Below are 17,844 nucleotides of genomic sequence, written 5' to 3' on the forward strand. Positions count from 1 at the left end.
TATATATATATATATATATATATATATTGTATATACAGGTATATATATATATATATATATATATATATATATATATATATATACCTGTATATACAATATATATATATATATATATTGTATATACAGGTATATATATATATATATATATATATATATATATATATATATATATAACCTGTAATCCTGTTGAGACCACAATAATTGTATAAATGCCATCTAATCACGAATTGAATGTGTCAAAGTAAATTTCTTATAACAGCTCGAGTACAGAGAAAGTAACAAAAACTAGTCGTCTTTGAGTGTGTGACCTATTTCTAAAATAATGTTTTTCAGGAACAGTATTCGAACTCAGATTCCTTTATCTTTCCCATTTAATCATCTAAATAGCTCATGTAGATTATACATACTCAAATCATTCAATTATTTCAAGTTGTGGTTCCTATAATTCCTAAATGCGGAATGAATAATGTTGCATACAAAAGACAATATTGTCTTTGGTTATATATTAAGACTCATAATAAGCCTACATTCTTCAATTTGGTATCCATGCTCATATATTACCTAGGTAAAATGTGTACACACACACACACACACACACACACACACACATATATATATATATATATATATATATATATATATACATACATAATATTCCTGATATGAATTTTCAAAAAAATATACCTATTCTACCTTCTTCACGTGTTAAAATTTTATATACACAATTGCCATATATAAAGTAATCTTTCATATATTTCATACATTCCATAAGGACAATCACCATATGAATCTCATATCCTTAAAATAAATTCACATTGATCTACGATTTTCATTAATGCGATTCTTAATAAAAATAACTCTCGGTTAAGACTCAAAGTTAATTAGGAAAAACTATTAATGAGGAAAGAAGCAATTTAGCGTAAGAAAAAGAATTTTTGGGATGCGTCAGTCAAGCTGTCCGCAAGGAGATCGTCACTTTAAGGCGATGTTAAAGTGGTTGCTTCAAGAAAGATTCACTCGTAGAAAGAGTCGAGTTACCGTGAAGACATCATCTTCCCCCTGGTGCCAGTCTCTGCAAGTAACATCGAAGCAACGGGATAGAACGCTTTGCTCAAAGATGGTAGTATTTCTTCTAGATGAGTACTTAGACTTCGATGCTATCCAGTAACAATTTTGGGTTTATCAGTGAAACATTTTTGTGTTAATTATTGTCTGCATTCTTATTCGCAGTTTATCATTTACTTCTCCGTTTCTTCCCTGCAGTGTCAGATAATAATAATAATAATAATAATAATAATAATAATAATAATAATAATAATAATAATAATAATAATAATAATAATAATAATAATAATAATAATATCGTTTTCTTTCTGTAGTGTCTGATAATAATAATAATAATAATAATAATAATAATAATAATAATAATAATAATAACATCGTTTTCTTTCTGTAGTGTCTGATAAAAATAATAATAATAATAATAATAATAATAATAATAATAATAATAATAATAATAATATCGTTTTTTTTCTGAAGTGTCTAATAATAATAATAATAATAATAATAATAATAATAATAACACAAAAATAACGAACGTTAAATGAAGATAGAATTATAATTTTTCTTTTAACTCGTAGCATCGTGACATCTACAGGTCATCAGATGTCATGCTATAGGACACGAAGGCATATCACCCTTAGTTATAAGCTCTTGTCCCTAGGCCTAGCCAGTGCATCGTCACTCTTATTCTAAAATTAAATACTATAGATCACTAGAAAAGGGATTTATTGATTGATTTAATGCCTGAAAACTTTAAATCAATCAATCAATCCCTTTTCTAGTGATCTATATTATTTAATTTTAGAATAAGAGTGACGATGCACTGGCTAGGCCTAGGGTAGGTTTTCGTTTTTCTATTATTATTATTCAGGCTGCAATCATATATATTTATATATTAACGTTATTCACACAGAGAACTCTCAAGCAACATACTCAAAATTGTAATTTGATATAGAAAACGGATTTTGAGCGAAGCGAAAAATCTATTTTTGGGTGAGATAGCCATGGCGTCCTGATGGAAGGTTCCTGTTTGGTAGCTTCCTTGGGTATAAGACTACTAAGATATTCCCAGAGAATTTAACCACAGGTTATCACAGAATTCTAACTTCTGGAGCGAGTATCTCAAAGGTTTCCCTTTAAGACATCGTAATACAACAGGGGACACGCATGTCTGGTCGTGCCACATAGCTATCTCCACCCCGAACAGAGTTAACGCTTCGGTGTGTAAGGGCTGAGAATAGCTGGGAGCCGTTCCACAGCTAATCTCACTCGTGGCTACTACTGATACTCGAGACGTAAACAAACGGACGCCATTGCTCTAATGACGTCACGAGCGTCTTTATCCTGGCGCCAGTTGCTGCCCATCACCATGATACAATTGTGTAGGGTGGGAACAAACTGACGAAGTAGTAGGGAGGGTCCATCAGGACGCCATGGCTATCTCACCCAAAAATAGATTTTTCGCTTCGCTCAAAATCCGTTTTTTGGGCTCAAGCCATGGCGTCCTGATGGAAGAGTACCAGAGAATCAATGTATCGTGGTAGATTTTCCCCCCAGAGTTAAGTGCCTAGGCATTGACAAATAGCAAAGTAATCTTAGATAAGAACCATAGGAACGAAGTATCCTGCCCCCCATTGGTAGGAAGTTCCCATGGGCTATGCCGACGTCAAAGTGGTATTGAAGGACTATTCATCTTGACAGAAGAGCTTTTTAATAGCTTAGAGATGAAGCAGAATGTTTGATATTTGTATAGGAACATTCTGAGTGGGTCAGTGGTGGTTGGGCACTGTGTTTAGGATTCATCTCCTGATTATCAGAAGTAAGTATTCGAGTAGGAACCTTACTGAGGCAAGGTGAATATAATTTAAGGATAGATATCTTAAATTCTTCATGACCATAAGAAAGGAGGAATAAATAAAACTATGACAGTATATATTTCATAGTAAGTAGGAGCTGAAGGAGACGCATAAATAATAAAATAGAAATTTTATTTCACAATGCAGAAATTAAATAATTTACAGCAAAAGTAAAGTTCATTTACAGTAATAATAATGTACATAGAAATAAAGGCTTGCTCTTGAATCTGAAAGGGAATTTCAGGATTAGTAGGTACTCGTTCTCGAGGAACGCAAGTCTTTAAATAACACATCATGCTCGAGGCATGCGGCACTTGTGTAACACTATGACATTTCACCTGGGATAAGAACAGTTATAAAAGCACTAAGTGTTTTTAGACATCACTATGAATCACTCGAGGGTCAACATAGGCACCCGAAGAGTTAGAGTCCCAAATAACTCACTGTTCTACGCAGAGTTAGGTGCAGGTTTCATAACACTACCTGCGGCTACCACAAAATGTTTGATTTCGTGCACTTGTTTCGCATAATGTTTAAAGAAAACTCGCGAGGACTTCCAGCCCGTAAAGTTTTTAAGGCTTTCAAAGTCCATGCTCTGAAAGAAATTCAGAGAAGATGCCACTTTTCTAGGATCATGACCAGCGGGTGTACTGTTAGGATCCGCTCTGCGAATGAAGTAGGTGATTTTCGCTCTTAATTGTTTCAGTGACAGGTCGCTGCCCGATGTTTCTCCTTTGAAGAGTTGGCCTCCACCAAAGTTTGAAGTTCTGCGAAGATAGACCTTGAGGCTCTCTACTGGACATAGAGAGACATCCTCCTTCAGGGGGCATATTCTCCAAGGGCCCCATCTTTTGGTGGGTAATTCATTTTTGGCGAGAAACGTCGGATCAGGGGAGAGGGTCACTTCTCCTGAATCAGCAAACAGGATGTGTCCCTCTTCTCTTGATAATGCCACTATTTCGCTGACTCGAGCTCCCGAGGCGAGAGCAAATAAAAATATAACTTTCTGAGTCAGATCCTTGAGGGGGCATGAATCGTTGTCCAAGTTGGAGGCGAAATGGAGCACCTTGTCTAGTGACCAGGAGATCGGTTTCGGAGGGGGTGCTGGGCGGAGGCGAGCACATGCTTTCGGCAGTTTGTTAAAGATGTCGTTGGACAGATCAATTTGGAAGGCATATAGAATTGGTCTAGTCAAAGCCGATTTGCAGGTTGAAATCGTATTGGCTGCTAATCCTTGTCCATGAAGGTGAATGAAGAAGGACATACAGAAATCAATGGTGATTTCTTTAGGATTTTTTGCTTTAACAAAGGAGACCCATTTCCTCCAGGATGATTCATATTGCCGTCTCGTGGATTCGGTCTTGTATTCCTCTAGGAAGTCTAGACTTTTCTTCGAGATCCCAAACCTCTTCTTTGCGGCAAGGGAGAGAAAATCATGAGATGAAGGTCCTTGATTTTCGATGATGAAGCGAAGACAGTCGACTTCTGTACTTGTTGAGAGAGAACTGGGCCCGGGAGAGGGATCAGCTTGGGCTGCAGCTCCAGGACCAGGGGGGTACCAGTTGCTCCGGGGCCACTTGGGAGCCACTAGGGCCGCTGTCCCTTTGAAGGTTCTCAGTTTGGAGAGGACTTTCAACAGAAGGTTGGTGGGAGGGAACAGGTATATCTTCGACCATCTGTTCCAGTCCAGTGACATGGCGTCCACCGCTTCTGCTTTGGGGTCCTCGTACGGGGCTACGTACAGAGGAAGTTGATTGTTGTCGCTCGTTGCAAAGAGATCTATCTGAAGTTCTGGGACTTGATGAGAGATGAAGGAGAATGATCTTGCGTCTAGAGACCATTCCGACTCTATCGGGTTTGTCCGAGATAGAGCATCCGCTGTCACGTTGCGGAATCCTTGTAGGTGAACTGCAGACAGGTGCCACTTCTTCTTCTCCGCCAGACGGAAGATTGGGAGAAGCACCTGATTTATCTGGGGTGATCTTGAGCCCTGGCGATTGAGACAACGAACTACCACCGAGTTGTCTAGGGTTAGACGGATGTGGATCGAGGGCGGCGGGGATAGCTTCTTCAGAGTAAGAAGGACCGCCATGGCCTCCAAGATGTTTATGTGGAACGTCTTGAATAGTGGAGACCAGGTCCCTTGAGCTTGTTTCAGGTGGGAGTGACCTCCCCAGCCCTCCAGTGAGGCATCCGTGTGGATGTTGAGTGATGGAGGAGGGTGTTGGAGAGGAATGGACCTTTTCAGGGCCATTGCTTCCGACCACGGCTTTAGGAGGCGTCGAAGTCTGTCTGGAAGCCGTCTCTTGAGGTCTCTTCGAGCGATGGATGCCGATCGTCTCCAGACTCCCGCGGCATCCTTTAGCTGTGCACGAAGCACTGGGTTTGTCACTGAGGCGAATTGTAGAGAGCCTAGAACTCGTTCCTGCTGTCGTCTTGAAATGCGTTTGGATTTCAGTAGTCGCTTGACAGACCCTGCTATTTCCTTCCTTTTCTTCTGGGGGATGGAAAGGCGGTGTGACTGAAGATTCCAGTGGATTCCCAGCCACTGAAACTTCTGAGCTGGAGAGAGGCGAGATTTCTTCTCGTTGATCTTGAATCCCAGGTGTTCTAGGTACTGGGTAACTTCGTCGCAAGACTTTGTACACTCTTCGGGCGATGGAGCCCAGACTAGCCAGTCGTCGAGGTAGGCCATCACCTGGACGTTTCTTAGGCGGAGCTGTTGTACTATGGCATCCGCCAGCTTTGTGAAGATCCGAGGGGCCACATTGAGGCCGAATGGCATGGCCCGGAAGGCGTAGCTTTTCCTTTGGAGTCGAAATCCTAGGTAGGAGGAAGCGTGATGGTTCATTGGAATGTGCCAATAGGCATCCGCCAGGTCTATAGAGACCGTGTAGGAACCTTGAGGCAGAAGGGTCCTTATTTGTTGAAGCGTCAGCATCTTGAATTTGTTGTTCTCTATGAACTTGTTGAGGGGGGATAAGTCCAGAATGACTCTGAGCTTGTCTGAGTCCTTCTTGGGAACGCAAAACAGTCTCCCTTGGAACCTGGTGGACTTTACCTTCCTTATCACCTTCTTGTTCAAGAGGTCTAGAACATATTCTTCCAGAATGGGGGTCGATTGTTGGAAGAACTGCTGGAAGATTGGGGGTGGATGCACCCAACTCCAGCCTAGACCGTTCTTGATGATGCTGTGTGCCCAAGGATCGAAGGTCCAACGATCCTGGAATTGGCGGAGTCTTCCTCCCACCGGAAGCACTTCATTGCTTCTGGTGTCCCGAGGACTTGTTGCCTCGGCCGCTAGCTCCCTTTCCTCCTCTACCTCTGGAGGGACGACGAGAGGCGTCTCTGCTTGCACCCCTGGACAAGCCTCTACCTCTGGCATGAAAGGTAGTGGTTGGCTGTTCGAAGGCAGGGGTGAAGACCGGTGACTGTGACAACACCGGTTGGGGGACCAATTGAAAGGTCTGTTGTGGTTGGGCAACCACTTGGGAGGTAGCGGGTCCCGGAAACTGACGTCTTTGTTGACGTTGCTGGGGTTTTGGTTTCTGAGGTTTCCTCTTAGGCTGAGGTCCATCGTCCTGAGAGGTTTTCCTTTTCCTGGACATGCCCCACTTGTGGAGAAGGTTCCTATTCTCCGTGGCGGCTCTGTCCGTTATTTCCTTGACAAGGTCCGAAGGAAACAGGTGCTTTCCCCAGATGTTGGAGGAAATCAGCCTCCGGGGTTCGTGTTTCACGGTGGCACCGACAAACACGAATTCACGACAGGCTCTACGAGCCTTTATGAAATGGTACAAGTCCTTCATTACCGTCAGTAAGTGGGATTTGGCCAGTACCATGTAGTGATCTGGTACTGCTGTGTCACAGGCCATAACTTCAAGTTGGACTTGATGAGAAAGAGACGCTGCAAGCCTCTCCTTCGTGTCTTGTTCCCGGCGAAGGAGGTGATCGTTGAGCTTAGGGAGGTCTTCATTAAACTGACGTCCGGCAACGTCAGGATCAAGCCTACCCACAACGAAAGTATGTTGGACATCTTTCCATTGTCTCGTGTCAGGGGGCGTTACGATGGAGAAGGGTCTGCACTCCTCCAGTGCAGGGCAGGGTTTCCCTTCTTCCGCCGCCTTAAGGCATGCAGCCAAGGCCTTTTCCAAAAATGGAAGAACCGCAGTGTCAGGAGCGACATAAGTAGGATGCTTCTTGCTCAAGGCAGGAAGCTTAGAGCAGGTAAAGCCCCTGCTCTTAAATGCGGAGGCTAACATAGCCTGGGCCTTAGCGAGATCGAACACTATCTCTTCCTTAGGTTCGGTCTCCTCCTTCGAGGCAGGTTCAGAACGAAGCCGGACGTAACAGTCCGGGTAGGCCTCGAAGCTTGGGAAGAATTCCACATCTTCCAACGGGACCGTGCCAATCTTGTCACTAACAAAGATCCTGCCGGTCGCAATAACCATATGCTCTGCATACCTCCACGGGTTGGCATGAGAGCAAGCTGGGAGATCCTTAACCGAAATCTTCTTCGGTTCTCTGGATCCAATCATTGACCTGATGGACTCCTGGTTCTCCTTCAGTCTGTCGTCCATGACAGCTCTAATCAGCCGGATCAGTTCTTGGGTAGACGAAGAGGGATCCGGGGTCGAGGAGGTAGACGGAATGGACACATCCGTCGGTGTAGGAGTAGGCGGAGGGATGGATGGGGGAGGAGCTCCAAGCTCCGATTCGGTGTATTCCACCTTGTCTTCATCCTCTTCGGCTCCTTGAGCCATAAGCGTCTTCTCCGTGTCTTCCGAGACGTCAGAGATCTGTTCATCCTCTTCGGAATCTAGGCGACACTCGTGCATGGACTGAGCCATGACCACATCAGGTTCCACCGTAATTTGGACAGTTGGGATTGCTTCCTTTGGAACCACTGAATCAGGGGAGGCCTTAGGGAACAGCAGGGACCTCAGTTCTTCAGTGGCCAGGTACGGTCCAGTGGCATTCCTCTGAAAACCACGCACCCACTTGCGCAGTTTCTCACGAGCCACGTCTCTAACCTCCGCTGAGGGAGGGTTATGAAAGGCCTCAACTAGGTAGGCCTGGCAGACCGTACAATCCAGTGGATTCCAGAACTTCCAATCCCCTCTCTTGTCTGAGCAAGGGGCGTGAGTCCTGCACGCCGTATGTCCGTAAAACTGGGAGCGTTTCACGGCACAGTATGCGAAATCGCATTTCATCTGCTCCTCCTGTGGAAGAAAGAGAAAATGAGTATGGGGGAGTCATAGGAATGGCTCTTAAATTAAGTTAATATTAATCATTAATTTTAACTTATAAGGTGTGATGCATAGAGAGTGAAACAGTAAAGGAGAACACGCTCCATGCATCTCGCCCGGCTGGATACCAAAGGCTTGGTCCTGGGATAATCCAAATGACCGAGATCATTGGATTCAGTTTCCTAGGATTCCCATTATATTGGAACTCCATGGAAAGCCAAGGACAAGGTTGGGATCGAATTCATTCGGTTCCCAGATAAGAGCCAGAAGGTCTCATTAAAGGTAACTGCTTCTGGCAACCAGCCGTGCTAAGATGCACATAGCATGCTGGAAATAGAAGAATGCAAAGAGACAGCATGATCACTAATAGGGCAGTACTAGGTACTGATCTTAGAAGCAAAGCAGCTTATCTATTTGCCAGGTAGGGCTATCTTAGTCTTATGATAGCTACAGAGAGGGGGTGCAAGTATTCTTGACGCCTCCGGGGTATCCGGCAAGCCGCCGGCACGCCGGAGCCCGCTCCAGCATAGATTCTGGCATTAGAACAGACAATTTTCAAAAGTCAGTTAGATACCAGGATGGCGGCCGCCGGCACAACGGCGGCACGCCGGCAGGGAGCGGCGGCTCCGGCAGCCGGAGGGATGCCGGATTGGTGACTGGGGTAAGGATGGTACAGGTAGAATCGGGTTGCCGGCAGTATATGCCGGCACTCCGGAGATCGACCGGCAAGCGGACGATTAGATAGGAGTAGGAGAGCCGCCGGTAGTAGCCGGCGGCAGCCGGCAGTCCCTCGGAACACGGGGGGCTGGCGGCAAGGGTAGGGAAGTCACCAAGAGGCAGGTATTGCCGGCATAAGAGGCGGCAAGAGACCAGCACCCAGATAGATAGAGAGACAGGGGGAGGGGGGAAGGACGCAGGAAGTACCTTCAGGGTTCCAGGCATCCCTCCCCCTCCCTGAGGGGGAGTACCCATGATAGAGACAGGCTCTATCATCCATATGCAGGGGTCACTAGGGACCGGGAGCAGGTAGCCCAAGGGAGGACTAGGGAACACCCAAGATGGGGGGGGGAAGACTCCCTTATGCAGAGTTACACTAGGAACTAACCTTATAGGACACTATGAAGGTATATGTACCAGAGCGGACTGCACAAGGAAGCTCGGGTAGCCCTACTCATCCACCCTAAGGAGGAGTTGTAGGACAGGGGACAGATAAGTATAAACTAACCTAAGCATAGGCTAGGCTATACAAGAGATAGGTGGGGAGGGAGAAGAGAGGGGTCTTCCCAGGAAGGGTTTCTGTACCAGAGCGGCCACAAAGGGAAGGGAGGACACTCCCTAACCTAAGATTAGGCTGATCGGCTAAAACGGTGCAAGAGTACAGTTTCAGCAAGGAACAGAGAAACCTTCCTAACCCGACCTAGATCAGGGCTAAAAGTCCTGAACTAGGCAGGGAAGAAGACGTATCGCTATCGCAGGAAAGTCGCAGACTCTCCTAGCCATAGAGGTAGGCTAGCCTAACCTCACTCTCAGACGCAATCCTAAAGGGGGTTCATTCCTTTAGGGAGGACTGAGAGGCGATATAATACTCTATTAGACAATGAATCCCTTTACTCAGAAAAGGGATCAAGGCTAATTAGAGGGAATGCCAAGGCAGGGGATGAAGGAAGCATATAGGGGTCCTAAGGTTAGGTTAGGCTAGTAAGAATCACTGACTAGCCTATCCCCTATATGGTCCCTGAAGGCGAAAATATTTGCATCACTAGTCAAAAGTATTGTATAATAATAATGCCACTATCTTCATAACTTAGTCTAGGATCACTGATAAATCATGCATGAACACTTGTATATAGGCTCCTGGCCTGGGGGCTATAGTAGCCGACTGGTATGAGGTCAATCGATGACCGATAAAAAGCGTCTAAACACGATATAAAAGTTCCTAGCTATGAAGACTAAATAAACTAATGTATTCGATTAGTATATAAGGCCGGAAGCGTTGTTGTGGCTAACTAAATAAGACATGCAAAACAACAACGACGCCATAAAATGGCGGGTCCGGTAGAGGCACAGCTCTGCCACAAAACATCAATTATTTCGCAAAATAATATTTACTTTACGGCCAGAGCTTAATTAAACAATACTGGAACCTTGTACTCAACTTTCCAGAAGAAGGCGAGGCTGAAGGTAACGACATAGCGAAGATGCAAAACGATAAAGTTCACACAAGGGAAAATCCGTCTCAGTAGGGCAGCTACTAAACAAAGGATAAAGACGCTCGTGACGTCATTAGAGCAATGGCGTCCGTTTGTTTACGTCTCGAGTATCAGTAGTAGCCACGAGTGAGATTAGCTGTGGAACGGCTCCCAGCTATTCTCAGCCCTTACACACCGAAGCGTTAACTCTGTTCGGGGTGGAGATAGCTATGTGGCACGACCAGACATGCGTGTCCCCTGTTGTATTACGATGTCTTAAAGGGAAACCTTTGAGATACTCGCTCCAGAAGTTAGAATTCTGTGATAACCTGTGGTTAAATTCTCTGGGAATATCTTAGTAGTCTTATACCCAAGGAAGCTACCAAACAGGAACCTTCCATCAGGACGCCATGGCTTGAGCCCAAAAAGAATATATGATGAAGCCAATAAATTCTTCTAAGATGCAAATCAAAGCTCGGAAGATTATTCTTAAAAAAAAGATGAAGTTTCAAGATCTGTACAATTGCATTTAATATATTACTCTCATAATTCGTGAAACTAGTCTATAGAAAACTCAAAATTCATTATAAAATGTATACATGCATATTTGCGTGCAAAAAGGGTTATTCCAGTTAATCAATGTATTTTTTCTTCTGATCTGGGTCTAGGCTAAACTTAAAGTGGTGGCTTTATACCTAACTGTTCTCTTGGGATATGGAATGTCTACGTCCTTCGAGGGATCTCAGGATAGTGGACCATCGTTACTACCACTCTACAGAGGTAAGTAGCTATAAATATTGCTATTGCTATTCAAATTCAGTATACTGTGGGAAGTAGCTCTAGGCGAAAGTTGAGTTCGGTCTATAGAGGTTAGTATGCTACATTTAAGTAATATTTTGTGGCGAAATCATGAGCTCCGATAGCTCAAAAGAAATGTGATCCAGTTCATAATTTTCCCTCTAAGAAACCAACAAAGGTAAAAATTTGAGGCACTAGAATTAAATCACAAAATCAATATGAAGAAATCAACTCTATGTTTACCTTGATTCTCGCTGATATTCACCCAACGCGGAGACAAACAGAAGCGTTCTTATACAACTCGCCATACCTATTTGGCCAAAGAAGCAAAATAATTCATACAGGAGGCTCAGATAGTTCGATGTCTTCATGAAGGCACAGGAATTGATCAATATAACAAAAATAAAGGGAATGTCATTGCTCGCCATTATCGTTCACTATAATAAGATTAAACACGGAGCGGATTCCGAACGCCCATTCACTTAAGTTGAGGGGACACCACGGTCGCCACCCACCCAGTACCACACATTATGGCGGGAAATCTTGTCCCATCTGTGAAATATTGCCGAAAATATAATTTGTAATCGAGAAATAAATTAGTAATCAACAATCAACAAAACACAATAGCAAAATCAATAATAAAGAATAACACTTTTATTTTGATGAAAATGTAATTTAACTGTCATTTTCATGACAATTTTACTAAGATTCGGGTAAGTTCAAATCGATCTACAGAGGTAAGTAAATTAGTTTGAAGTGATACTTCGCAAGGATTCAGGAGATTTCAAATCGCTCTATAGAGGTAAGTAAATTAACTTTAAGTAATACATTGCTAAGATTCTAGAAAGTTAAAATTTGCCTATAGAAGCAGATAATTTAAGTAAAACTTTACCATGATTCCACGTAATAAATCAAACAACTCTGGTGTAAACCGGTTATTAGAAATACTAGCTGGCATTACAAAAATAAAATAGTACCATAGAGGATTAAAAACATCAAGATTATTATAAAAAAAAATACGAAAAAATCACCTAAATTATTTATATTGTAAACTACGAAGTGTAGATCGAAATAAGTAAGGTAAAGATAATTCTGCTTCCAGGCACAAACGGATCCCACCTCCTTGCGAACTACATGGACATGTTGTCACGTCAGGTTTCTAAAAGCCTAACGGCCAGCAACATAGAAGGACTTCATATAAGCGGGTTCGAATTCCACTGCGATAGGAATGTAAGTTGAGGATTTGCTGACAAAAAAAAATATAAATAAATAAACGATATGTTCATGCATGCTTAATCTCGGACGAACAAAAACTGTAGATGTTTTATGTTAATTGCAAAATTGGGATACTGAAATCCACAACTTTTTACTTAACAGATTGCAGCATTAAGGACACACACACACACACACACACACACACACACACACACACATATATATATATATATATATATATATATATATATATATATATATATATATATATATATATATATATATATATATATATATATATTCTCTACAGTAATTTATGTTTTAGTCAGGGCACACTGCACTTGATATATGTCTAATAGACGATATAGCCAATGTAAAACTCACGAAGGCCGAACGTATTCTAAATAAATTTTGAATAAAATCAGTCAATAATTAAAGAAAATCTTATGCATTCCAGAATCGTTGGATTTTGTTTCAACAAAGATTTTCTTGTAATTTGTTTAGGTGTTTTCTACTTATTTCTTTGTTTTTATTTGATGACTGTATAGACTTCATTTCGTCCTTTCATACATAGGCCTATGTATCAGTTTAAAATAATTTACAACTTTCCATTGCTTGTGTGTTTCTCTTAGACTACTTTATTTCATCCTTTCATACATACAGTAGGCCTATTTGTCAGATCAGAATAATTTACAACTTTCCATTGCATCTGTATTTCACTTTGACTATTTTGGTTAATTCCAGAATGTCGTTGGAACTGGATATATAGATGGCATAAATGTGAATGGCTTATCCAGTGTCAAACTGGAAGGAACAGTGAGGGATCCTAGTAAGGCTCATGGTATAGACATTGACATCATTGGTATTTACAAGGAAATTTTTGTAAGTATTGCCTGAGATTTATCATAATGATACTTCATGATAAGTATAAAAAATGTACACACATACAGCAATGTTCTGGCTTAACAAGACATCTCTTGCTGGAGGGAAAACTCGGGCATGCTATTCTATCTTGTTTGTCTTATTCTTGTTTTAAATTTTCTTTATATAGTTTATACATGAAAGGTACAATTTAATGTTGTTATTCTTAGAATATTTTATTTTGATTGTTCATAAGCCCTTGAGCTTATAACATCCTTCTTTTCCAACTGGGATCGTACGTTAGCTTGTAATGATAATAATAACATTGATGACTTGGTCTATCTCCTTGGCAGGGCACGGCTACAGGAAAACTCGAGGTAAAGAGTGAATCCTACGTCTATGCCTCCGCTTTCATGTCTCGGAAACAGAGGCTCTGTGGTATGGTTCATTGGGATCATCGTCGTTGTGAACTAACCGTAACCAAGTTGAGAACAGAGATAACGTAAGTCATTATAATCATGCAAATTCACCGTGACTTTGGTAATGCTGTATATGAATTTACAATCAGTTTGGTATAATTCACCTAGTTTTCCTTCATTGATACTTAATTCTTTATTTCAGTCCCATTGCCTTCAAACATAGTGGATTTGGATTAGTAAGAAAGGTAGAATCTGTTTTCGAATTACAAATGTGGTACTGGATAACGCAGGGTATAATCGAAAGAGACAGCATTCTGAAAGAGCGCTTGATCAAAGCTATCAGACTCAACCCTCCTTCAGAGGATTTAAAAGAATTCCTCGGGTGCAGAGCTGGTGAAGAAAGTCACAGTTCTGGATCGATGGCAGTAGATTCTATGGCAAAGCCGAGCTATATCTTTCTAATCAGCAGCAGTAGTGGTGCCTACTCCAGCAACGGAGGTGCGCGGCGTTTCCCCACAGTAACAGTGCCTGATTTAACAACAACGACAAATGGTCATGGTGAACTGCTAGGGCAGCCGACCAAGTCTCCAGGAAATGGGGAAACATATACCAGCAGCAACTCTACTGCCAGTCAGTCTACTACTACTAATGTCATAACTACTCCTTCGGCCAAAAACCAGACTACATTTTATTCTAATAATGGTACTACAAGTACAATTCTTGTTGGAGCAACAGAAAAACCATCCACAGACAGCTCCATAGCAACTCAGACCAATAACAGTGAAACTACTTACATTATCATCACTCCGGAACCAACAACAGATTCTAAAGTCAATAGCACTTTGGAACCAGAGGCAATAATCTACTCGGTTGCCAGCACTTCGAATCCAGGCGAAATTGTCTATCCAGATAGTAATACATCGAAAGCATCAACTATCTCTCCTGATAATAGCACTTCAGAACTATCATCAAATAATACCTCAGTTCATAGTACTTCAAAAACATCTACAACCATCTCTCCAGCTGATGACACTTCGAAACCATCAACTATCTCTTCGGATACCAGCACTTCGAAAGCATCTTCAACTGTTTCAGTAACTGACAACACTTCAAAACAACCTACAACTGTTTCAGCATCAGACAGCACTTCGAAACCACCAACAACTGTTTCAACAGCTGATAACACGTCGAAACCACCTACAACTGTTTCAGCAACTGACAACACTTCGGAATTACCTACAACAGTTTCATCAACTGACAACACTTCAAAACCACCTACAACTGTTTCAGCAGCCAAGAACACTTCGAAACCACCTACAACTGTTTCAGCAACTGTCAACACTTCGAAACCCCCTACTACTGTTTCAGCAACAGTCAGCACTTCGAAACCACCTACAACTGTTTCAGCAGCCAAGAACACTTCGAAACCACCTACAACTGTTTCAGCAACTGGCAACACTACGAAACCCCCTACAACTGTTTCAGCAACTGACAACACTTCGAAACCACCTACAACTGTTTCAGCAAATGACAACACTCCGAAACCACCTACAACTGTTTCAGTAACTGACAACACTTCGAAACCACCTACAACTGTTTCAGTAACTGACAACACTTCGAAACCACCTACAACTGTTTCAGCAACTGACAACACTTCGAAACCATCACTAAATATCTCGACAGTTATTAGTACTTCAAACACACCACCAGTGCCTTCTTCAGTCAAGAGCACTTCAAGACTGTCGCCAAAGATCTCTTCGGTTTACACCACATCCAAAACGTTACCAACTGACTCTTCAGTTGATAGCACTGTAAATTGAGTAATGTTCATCAAGAATGGTCTACAGATGTCTAGCCTAGACTTGTCCAACTGCTCACATTCAAAATAAATCAGCAAAATTGAGAAACCTACCCAAAAATTAATTCAAATCATGATCAGTGGACCGCAGACTTTCCTTCAGTCGTAGATAACAAGAGATAAGTCCTGGGTCTAAGGATTAACAGAGAAGAAAATTATTTGCAGACCTATTTTGACATTGTCTTGATAATATTGTAGTTAACAACTATGAATAAATATCTATTTGCAGAATACATTGTTGTTTTCATATCTTCATAACATAACTCTCTTCACTATACCGAGGTACTTAAATTATACATTTTGGGTAACAGGAACTTGATAAAAATGGCAAGAGTAATCTAATCATTTTACTTTCCTCTGTGGAATTAGCTAGACAGTTAATAGATTAAAATGTCAGGAGTGGATACTATAAACCACCTATACATTGTATTGTAAGAGAAGAAGGAAGATATTCTTTTGTTCTTTTAGTCTGCAACGTGATTCTACTAAATTGAGCTTCTGAACTAAGAGTCCAAACATTCTCCTCAGTCCGTTTAAAGTGTCGAGAATTTCTCAGAAACTGTAAAGCCTCGTACAGTACATACGAGTTGACGCTTTTGTAATACTTGATATCAAATAGTTAATTAAATGAATCTTTCCTTCTCCATTATAAAGCTCAACACTACACAGTATTCTAGAAGTTTCATTACACCTATGGCCAGATTGTGGAAGGATTTTCCTAATATGACAGTTGAATCGGTGGAAATTTCAACTCAAAAGTGATTGTTTTTATGTTGAAAATGTTAACATTTTTTTTTTCATAGTTTGTATATGATCTAGATCTATTTTAACAATGTTTTGATCTTGAGATGTTTTACAATTATTTATTCGTTACTTCTCATAGATGGTTTATTTCCTTATTATCTTTCCTCACTGTTGGATCACTTGGGCTTGTCGCATCCTGCTTTTCCAACTAGGATTAAAGCTTAGCCAGTAATAATAAAATATAACGAAATGTCCATACATAAATCTTCAGGATGAAAGTAGTGTCTCTTGTTTCTTTATTTTTCTTTATATATATATATATATATATATATATATATATATATATATATATATATATATATATATATATATATATATATATATATATATATATATAAGTAGGGGATATATGGGTGTCGGGGTCTGGTGGTAGCATCCTTGCCTGGGGATTGCCAGACTGGGGTTCGAGGCCCTTTCAAACTCGTTAGTTTCTTTGGTCGCTGTAACCTCACCGTCCTTGTGAGCTAAGGATGGAGGGTTTGAGGGAGCCTGCTGAGTCATCAGCAGCCATTGTCTGGCCCTCCTTGGTCCTAGCTTGGGTGGAGAGGGGGCTTGGGCGCTGATCATATGAAAAATAGTCAGTGTCTAGGGCATTGTCCTGCTTGATGGAGGAATATCACTGTTCCTTGCCTCTGCCATTCATGAGTGACCTTTAAACCTTTAAGTGTTCGTTTTCATGTTTCAAACTTCAAAACCCCATTTCATATAACAATATTTTCTTGCAGCAGGAATATGAGAGAGAGAGAGAGAGAGAGAGAGAGAGAGAGAGAGAGAGAGAGAGAGAGAGAGAGAGAGTAAACGGTAATTACCCTTTCTATTTACTTAATAGTATTTTTTTTTCTTTTTTTTCTGGCATAAATGGCATTTTAGCATGTTTAATCATATTCTATTCACTTTCGCTTTATTACGTGTTTTGGTAGTTATAAGTGAGATTTGTCCTCTGGCACATATTATTATTACTTCTAAGCTACAACCCCAGTTGAAAAAGCAGGATGCACTAAGCCCAATGGCTCCAACAAGGAAAATAGCTTAATAATGACTGTATTTCATACACACGTTCCACTGATTGAAACGGAAAACAATTCTGTTGTAGAAAAGCTAACAAATTTAGAGTCTGTTCATACAGTGCTTGTAAAAAGAAAGGATCAAAATTTAGTTTCTTTGAAAGTGGCCTTTTGGTAACGCCTCTGCCAGGTGATCACCAGGTTGGGGTTCGAGTCTTGCTTAAACTCGTTAATTTCTTTAGTGCCTGCAACCTCACCCTCCTTGTGAGCTACGGATGAGTGTTTTTTGGGAAGCCAAATAGGTCTACCTACTGAGTCATCAGCAGTCATTGCCTGTCCCTTCCTGGTCCTATTTTTGGTGGAAAGGGGGCTTGGGCGCTGATCATATGTATAAATGGTCAGTCTCTAAAGCTCTGTCCTATGTCCTACTTGCTAGGGCAATGTCACTGTCCCTTGCCTCTGCCATCTATGAGTAGCCTTAAACCTTTAAAGGACTGATTGTCAGAAGCGCACAGAAGAATATGAAGAAAAG

At 41.5% G+C, this 17,844-nt stretch overlaps 1 protein-coding gene across 1 annotated transcript; it reads left to right on the forward strand.

Annotated features, from left to right (window-relative positions):
- The first annotated feature begins 1,029 nt into the window (after positions 1-1,029).
- LOC137615912 (uncharacterized) lies at positions 1,030-15,466 on the forward strand. The gene is made up of 6 exons (XM_068345601.1): positions 1,030-1,120; positions 11,022-11,133; positions 12,254-12,381; positions 13,111-13,248; positions 13,581-13,729; positions 13,849-15,466. The coding sequence occupies exons 1-6, from the start codon at positions 1,118-1,120 to the stop codon at positions 15,464-15,466; spliced, it is 2,148 nt and encodes a 715-aa protein (XP_068201702.1). The 5' UTR covers positions 1,030-1,117.
- Positions 15,467-17,844: the final 2,378 nt, after the last annotated feature.

Source organism: Palaemon carinicauda, chromosome 2 (genome assembly GCF_036898095.1).
Source record: "Palaemon carinicauda isolate YSFRI2023 chromosome 2, ASM3689809v2, whole genome shotgun sequence".
NCBI classification, from domain to species: domain Eukaryota; kingdom Metazoa; phylum Arthropoda; class Malacostraca; order Decapoda; family Palaemonidae; genus Palaemon; species Palaemon carinicauda.

Bases quoted from the DNA above. Each gene is read 5' to 3' on its own strand.
- LOC137615912 (XM_068345601.1), top strand. The intron at 12,382-13,110 runs GTAAGTTGAGGA...GGTTAATTCCAG, and splicing joins AATTCCACTGCGATAGGAAT to AATGTCGTTGGAACTGGATA. The intron at 13,730-13,848 runs GTAAGTCATTAT...TCTTTATTTCAG, and splicing joins AAGTTGAGAACAGAGATAAC to TCCCATTGCCTTCAAACATA.